The sequence below is a fragment of the Physella acuta genome, unplaced genomic scaffold, assembly GCF_028476545.2.
Source record: "Physella acuta isolate Inbredline_101_S28 unplaced genomic scaffold, ASM2847654v3 ptg000705l, whole genome shotgun sequence".
NCBI lineage: Eukaryota > Metazoa > Mollusca > Gastropoda > Physidae > Physella > Physella acuta.
The window spans coordinates 124860-133484 of record NW_026732224.1 but is presented as its reverse complement, the minus strand read 5'-3'; the positions used below and the strand labels follow the sequence as shown (position 1 = coordinate 133484).

At 41.0% G+C, this 8625-nt stretch overlaps 1 protein-coding gene across 1 annotated transcript; it reads left to right on the top strand.

Moving 5' to 3' along the window:
- Positions 1-2548: 2548 nt before the first annotated feature.
- Positions 2549-5235, top strand: LOC131949615 (sodium-dependent phosphate transport protein 2B-like). The gene is made up of 2 exons (XM_059311461.1): positions 2549-2627; positions 4667-5235. The coding sequence occupies exons 1-2, from the start codon at positions 2549-2551 to the stop codon at positions 5233-5235; spliced, it is 648 nt and encodes a 215-aa protein (XP_059167444.1).
- Positions 5236-8625: the final 3390 nt, after the last annotated feature.

Below are 8625 nucleotides of genomic sequence, written 5' to 3'. Positions count from 1 at the left end.
TACTGAAGTCTCACATAATGTTAGCGCAGGGTCGACAACTTGCGGCCCGCGAGCCCATGCATCCAACCCCCCCCCCCCCCCCCGATGTCATGCTGCAGTTCCATGCAGAAGGATAAATAATTGCATAGTTTCATTTTCTAAATTCATAAAAATGTCATACTGAAAAACAACCTTAAATAGGATTAAAACACTCATCACAGAACAGTGAGAATAGGTGAGGTAAAAAATATACGGGCAGCCGCTTGGGCACCAGGCCCAGCCCCACAGCCGCTGTAAGCAGCACCATGGCGACTATTCCATGTTTGCCACTGCCCAAGGGCCGCCCTTTACGATTGTCGTTACATGGGGAATGTTATTTTATTCAGAATGCATTCCTCTACCTGTCAGTATGCAATAATTTGACCTGAGTGACGAAGTATGCTAGTTATTAGTTTCCTACGGTTGAGCTATAAGGTACTGGACTCTGGGTTCGCGTGGGGTGAAAGATAAACCTTGTGAGAACCGAAAGACAGAACCGAACGATACAGTAATCAAACCGATATCCAAACCAGTAAGTCGGAGTTTGCCGTGTTGAGGCCTGCCTGAAAATGAAAGACACCTACTGAACCAGTGGAGTCCGTAAAGAAAGAATCAAAAAGTTATTGGCTTCTAAAGTGAATTGCGATAGTCCTATAGTTATATTATGTGATTTCTAATTTTATCATCATCATCATCATCATCATCATCATGATCATCATCATCATCATCATCATCATCATCATCATCATCATCATCATCATCATCATCATCATCATTATCATCATCATCATCATTATCATCATCATCATCATTATCATCATCATCATCATTATCATCATCATCATCATTATCATCATCATTATCATCATGTTCGAGACAAAGATACTTGGGACAGATGAAGTAGAGTTCATCTGCTTCTGAAACCTCAGCCTATGAAGAGATAGTGTCGTCAGCACTATGTCAAGCTGTCTTTATTTCCCTAACATGAGTTACGTACCCTTCAGAACTGGGTGGGCAAGTACATAATATTGACTTGAACCCAAATTCGAAAGAGGTTGATGGTTGAGATTAGGTTAATGGTTGAAACTAATGTTTGACCTTGGTGGTTCAATTGTCTCGGTTAACTTTTGTTCATAAGTTAAATGATTAGCGTAAGTTATATACACCAAATTTCAATACGTTAACGTTAGAGATTGTTGTAAGAACTTCACGACTTCATGGGGCGGAGTAGAAGAGCATTCGACTGCTAACACGAAAGTCTCGAGTACGAAAACGGTATCTATACATTTGAACATCCCTGAGTCCACCCAGCTCTGATGGGTATCTAACTCACGTCAGAGAATGTATAGACGCTGGGTATATTGTTGACTACACTATCCGTTTACATGCCGGGGTCAAATAAGCAGATGAACTCTACTTCACTAGCCCCATAGACCTTCATATTAGAAAAGGGAGTAATACTTGACTTTAGGGCTTAACGGTAAGCGCTAGACAGCTACCTGAAAGTCTCGAGTTGGAATCCAAGTTCATCAGTATACAATACCTGAGCCCACCCAGCTCTGGTTGGTACCTAATAATATACAGAGGTCCCAGAATCAGGTGAACTCTACTTCACTTGCCCTATGGACCGTCCGGTTAGAGGGTACAGCTTAGAGGGTACAGCTCTAGTAATCGAATCTTTCACTTCCGTCCGCAGCTTCGCGCATGCGTGGGCCGGAACCAGACATGGCACGAGGACTGCACGAGCACGCCCTGGAGTAACAGGACATGGAGCATCCAGAGGCTCGTCACACAGGTCGACTGTGACGCTTTCCAGGGCACGAGGTCAGAGGTCGACTGTTGTAAGAAGAGGATAGGTAAGCCTCGGGTTCAAGGTTGTCTGATGTAGGGTGGATAAGTATCTGAGTCAAGGTCATCTGAGATAGGTTGAGTAAGTCTAGGGGTCAAGGTCGTCTGATGTAGGGTGGGTATTCCTCATGGTCAAGGCCGTCTGAGGAAGGTTAAATACAAGTAAGCCTCGGGGTCAAGGTTATCTAAGTTAGGTTAAGGGTAGGTTACCATCCTCGTCAAGGTCCATATTCATTTATTTCCATCTACTTATCCATACCCACAAACTCATAACATCTGAGGCCTATCCACGCATCTATATCCACCCACGCATATAATCTCAGATCTATCCATTCATCTATATTGACTTTCCATATCCACGTATCTATATCCACCTATCCACTCATCCATATCCACCCACCTATTTATTCACAGACCCATTCACTCTTCTATATTTACTGTCCATATTTACGTATCTACATCCACGTATCAAGTTATCCATACCCACCCGCCTATATATTCCTAGACCTATCCAATCCATCATATTGACTGTCCGTATCCACGTATCTATATCCACCTATCCACTCCACCATATCCACCAGACCTCAACCAGACCCTGGACTGCTCCGGCGTCAGCAGCTGTTTCAGCTCCAGCTCCCACAACTTCTCCCTCTCCAGCTGCGCCGTGAGTAACGTCAGCGTCATGGACGAGCTTGTGGGAGAGGACTTCTCGTGCACGCTGTACAAGAGGGACGTGGAGAAGATGACGTGCTTCAAGGAATGTGAGTACTGGGAGCAAGGCCCGACTGCTATGGTGTCTTTATGATGCACGTTACGGGACTACGCATTTGTTTGTTTTTTAATCAGCCACGCAGTAGATTTTTTTTAATCAGCCACGCAGTAGATTTTTAGAAATCAGCAACGCAAGATTTTTTTTAAAGATCAGCCACAAGGTAGTTTTTTAAAAGCAGCCACGCAGTAGTTTTTTAGAAATCAGCCACGCAGTAGATTTTGTTTTAAGATCAGTCACGCAGTAATATTTTTTTAATCAACCATGCAATAGATTTTTTTTTAAATCAGCCACGCAGTAGTTTTTTTAAAAATCGGCCACGCAGTAGTTTTTTTAAGATCAGCCACGCAGTAGTTTTTTTAAGATCAGCCACGCAGTAGATTTTTAAAAATCAGCCACGCAGTAGTTTTTGAACGAGCAGTCATGTTGTATTGTAAGACTTTGAGAACGCTGCGCACATAAAATACACGTTGCAGGCCACCTTTTCCCCCTAGAGAGAGCACTGCCCGCCAGCCTCAGTATCGCATGAGGGAGGTGGAAAGGCTCAGCGAGACATGGGTGGAGTTAGTTTCAGCGAAGTAAGGGCAGAGTTTCTTTCAGGCATTTCCTCGGTGAAGTATTTGGATTAGTCCGAACAGGGGCGTAGCGAGGGGGGGCGGGGGGTGCGGACCGCACAGGGTGACACCATTTAGGGGGGTGACACCAAGGCAAAAAATAGCAAAATATAGAGAGAAAAACTTGAGGGGGGGGGGGGTGCAAATCGAAAACTTGAGGGGGGGGGGTGCAAATCGAAAATTTGAAAGTTTGTTCCCGGGAAGGGTCGCAACGCCTCTGGGGGAGGGGGGGTGACACCATTAAGTGCCGCACCGGGTGACACCCGACCTCGCTACGCCACTGATTCCGAAAACCATTACTTAGCCCCAAGCCCCTCGGACGAAATAGAATTTAGTTTTTAATGGAGAATATTCTGAATATATACTTGTCAACCCTTCCCCAACCGGAACTTTAAAAGCCCCTCCCCCAGAAAAAAATGGATGAAAGAAACACTGAGCATATGTGAAAGGGTAAACCCACTTTGCAGAAAATTCCCCCATCCACCAAACGAAATAAGTTTTATACTTTTACCACTGCCCTCTTCCCCCTCTCCCCCACCCCCACCTCCTCCCAGACAAATAAGTAAAAAAAAAAGTCTAAAGCAACCACTGTTACTTTGAAAGTTTCAAATCGAACAAACCAGAGTTTCTTCCAGGCATCTGCCCCCCCCCCCCCCCACCGAAAAAATTATACCCCCCCCCCCGTACGAAATGAAATTTATATAATTTATATAGAAAATATATACTTTTAACAGTGTCCTCCTCCCCCCCACCCGAAAGAAGGTATACCGCCCCCCCCCCCCCCGAAAATTTAAAGTGCCCCCCCCCCCCCCCCCAACCGGAGAAATGAGTCTGATGAAACACTGGAACAAACTGGAAAAGTCGTTAATGTTCTGGATATTTTGTAAGATTCGGCAGCGTAAAATCAATATAATCGATGAGATCATTTCCCCACTGACTGGATGGTTTAATCTCCCCCCCCCCCCCACACACACACTTCATCCTTCCAGAAGTTAATTGTAAAATGATTTTTTTAAAAATGAATTTCATGGCATATTTAGCTGGCTTTTAATAATTTTAATCTTGATTTTGTGCTAAGGTTGTGCAGGGGGTTGAGTATTTATATGTATGAAATGAGAAATTAAGAATAACATTAGAACAGTAGTGTGCTAGGGTTATCGTTAGGTTGGCTATTTATCTATATGAAATTTACATTAAAAAATAGCATTAGAACCGCGGTTCACATTTTAAAACCTGGTAATATATCAAGTTTTTAATTAAACTTATTTATAATTTTCTAAAGTTTACAAAAATCCCGGTTTTCTTTATATGAATATAAAATATATAATTACATTTTTTGGCACAACTAACTATAATTTAATACTCGAATGCATCTATGTTGTTTGTAATTTATGATTAATTTTTTTTTAACCATTAGGTGAGTTTTTATTCAAGGGAATGTACTCTACATTAAACGACAAAGCCATTGGAGCAATCCTGCTGGTTATCTCCCTTACCATTCTCTGCCTGTGTCTGGTCGCCATTGTCAAACTGCTTCACTCCCTTTTCCATGGCCCCATCGCTCTCATCATCAAAAAATTCATCAACGCGGACTTTCCCGGACCGCTGGGCTACCTCACCGGATACCTCGCCATCATCATCGGCGCCGGGTTGACCATCATCGTCCAGAGCTCCTCCATCTTCACCTCCACCCTCCCCCCGCTCGTCGGCATCGGGGTCATTGAACTCGACCGGATGTACCCTTTGACCCTGGCGTCAAACATCGGCACAACGACCACGGCGATTCTCTCAGCCTTAGCCAACACGGACGGCTTCAGAAACGCGTTACAAGCAGCCTTCTGCCACCTCTTCTTTAACATCACCGGCATCCTCCTGTTCTACCCCATCCCCTACCTCCGCTTCCCCATCCCGCTTGCCAAATTTCTAGGCAACTGCACGGCCGAGTACCGCTGGTTCGCCATCGTCTACATGTTACTTTTATGTTAGTTTATAGTAGGTTCATGTTCGGATTATGTTAGGTAGAAGTTTTGTTCAATTTAGGTTTATTTTAGTATCTATATAGGTTCATGTGGTGACCAGTTCATTGTGTGTATCTTCAATTCTTCTTCGTTCTTAATTTTAGTGTTTGAAGGAATCCTCTCCGACAGAACTAAGTATACGTGTCAACTGGTTATGCGCCATATAGGCCGTTGATTCCGATTTCAGCCTGCTTTTCTTTATTTCTTTTTTTTTTTTATGTGCTTCCATAGCCTTTGTCCAACCAAAAACAAACTACAAGGCAGCAGTTGTTTGATTTTGGAGGTCTCTCTTAGAAGAGTTGCTGTCCCCAGCTAACGAGCCTCATCTGCCCGAGGGTTTGAACTCGAGACTTTTCGGTTTAGCTACCATGAGCTTTAACGACTTGACCACGCAGACCCATATCGTGTGTATGACTAACTTGTTTTCTATTTGAGAATTTTATTTAATTTTTGTGCCCAAAATTTTATGGCCATTTCTTATCCCGTGATAACCACGTAAGGATCACGTCAGTTATTTCAGGTTAAATGTAGTCTCACGCCGTACCTTGTATATACGCCACATTTACTTTAAAGTGACGTAGTAGTATTTAACATCGGATCACGGTAAGATAATATCACGTCTGTGTCACGTAACGACTTAAAATAAGATACACGTAACCTAAAGTAAGATCACGTAAAAAACATGTTTCGGAAAAACCACGTTAAAGTGATGTAGTAAGTCGAACGTAACACGAAGCGAGAGCACCCTAGAAGCCAATTAAGTGTAAACAGAACAGACAGCACAAAAAAAAAAAAAAAAAAAAAAAAAAAAAAAAAAAAAACATGTTTTTTTCTAATTAAAGACATTTTTCCTAGACATGAGGTCAAGTGATGGGCGTCGTTCCTACGAATAATGACATGGAAGAGAAAGGGAGACAAACTGATAAATTAAAGGGAAATAACTCGATTTTAGCCTGTAGTTTATTTTTATTTTTTTACAAAAATTAAACGCAAAATTCGCGTTGTTATACTTTGAATTGGCAATACACTATACGTAACGTATTAAAAAATCTATGTGAAGAAAATCTGAAATGCGTTCACTAATCCCACCACACACAATCAAAATGCGTATACTAGCCCCACCTACACACAACGGGAGGTCGATTAATCCCCCTCCCCCCCCCCCCCCTCAAAACAAACACACCCCTACTGATACCTAACACCCCAACTCAACTAACATACCCACAGTAAACCCCTTCACACCAACAGTTGATATAATTGTAAACACACCAATGCAAATCATTTGCCTTGCCTACACTACAACACAATCATTTCGCCAACATTAAATTTTCCAACACTAAATTCTGCCAAACTAAATTCTCCGACACTAAATTATCGCTCACTGAATTCTTCCACACTAAATTCTCCCGCACTAAATTCACCCACACAAAACTTTCCCGCACTAAATTCTCCCCCAATGAATTCTTCCACACTAAATTCCGCCGCACTAAATTCTCCCACAATGAATATCCCACTCTAAATTATCGTGTTTACTGATGTCTCACATAATATGTTAGCGGATAAATGTAATGGATTATTATTGGTCATTGTTAGTGAAAACTATTCCCAACCTTGAGCAAAATTCCATCACACACCTCCCTCCCACCCACACATGAAACTAAACATTGACACAGATTATTAGTTTTAGTCCCGAGAGTGCACCAGGGTGTAAAACAGTTCACACATGTTTGCTGTCGTCTTTTGTTTGTTTGAAAGTATCTTTGGTATTGGAACTTTTTTATCAGGGAAGAAAACAAACAATGTTTTTTTTTTCAAGGGAGGTAATTATAAAATTAAACGATAAAAAGAAGAGCAAAAAGTAGTAATACATTTTGTAATAAAATCCAGTAAACAGACATTGGTATTAATTATAGAAACATAAATCTAAAAAATTAGTTTAAATTACTTGGTGATTTACTACACAATGTTTATTACAACTCCCAGTAATTGTTAATGTTAATCCAATAATAAAATGTTACTGGTGTCAACCAGCTGTAGTATTAATACCAGGAAGTTTAAATGAGTTCTGTTAACATTTCAATATGAATAGCAGGATCCTATGTTTGCGTATTTTTTTAAAATTTTTACTTCAAGATGGCCGAAACCAGACAGACACGACTTACAGAAAACCTTAGCTGTCCTTCTCTCTGTCCTGAGGACAATACGGACACCACGTAAACAACCAGCTGGCCTTTGTCAACACCCGTTTCAAATGAAACTAAAAAAAATGAAACTGTAACTGTTCTTCACAGTGGGAAAAAAACCGGAGATGTGTCACAAAAGGAGAGACCTGTACCTGTAAGTACACTCTTCAAAAAAATCACGCTTTCGGGGACCGCACCTGGGCGGCATCCCAAAAACACGCTACGTGTGTTGATTAAAGGAAATAAACCGGGAGTGATCTCCCCTAAACTTTCTCGAATATTCTAATATAACACTACGGGGGATGGCAACTGGAAATATAGAATTCTAGACATGATTTTTAATCCATTTTAAATACTCAAACTTTTTAAAATAGAATATAATCTCGTAGAAAAAAGATGTGTACACCAAGTGAACGCTAAATAAAGATGTGCATAATAGCGCGCAATATTATTAGTACTTTATAAATTTACATGCGTTTTTTGAGAAATCGGAAATAGCGTAAATTAGTACTTCCGGTCAACGAAAATTACTTAAAATTTGACAGAAGGTAGAGAATTAGATCTTTTACTTACATATCAAATTTCATTTATCTATCTGAAATAGTACTCAAGTTATAGGCTTTTGAAAAATTCAAAGTAGATAAAGTACCCCTTCCGGTTATTGGAAATCGCTCAAAAGTTGATACGGATCTACGATTTTGATAAAACACTTACAAATGAAATTTCATCAACCTAGCTGTAACGGTACTCAAGTTATCGTGTTTACACACGGACACACACACACATACACACACACACAGACAGACACACAGACATACGGACAAGATTGCAAAATTATGTTTTTCCGTATCAGTGAGGTGTAAAACGTCGAGATTTGTAGAAATCTCGATTTTTTTTTTGCACGATTACAAGACTTTCTCTATACTTCGTATATACGAGAAAGTAAAAAAGAACGTCGAATCCACGAATTAATATTAGAGGACCTATTTACGTGTAAACTGAACGTAAATCGTTCTCAAATTCTTAATGTCTACAACTTGGGAAAACCAAGTGAATGGTTTATCTCTCTCTAATCAGATGAAATCTACAAATCTCTACATTTTGCAGTCGTCGCCACAGAAATCGTACCAGCCAAGAACCAGCCCAAGAACCATCCATAGTCACAGCCCCAACCA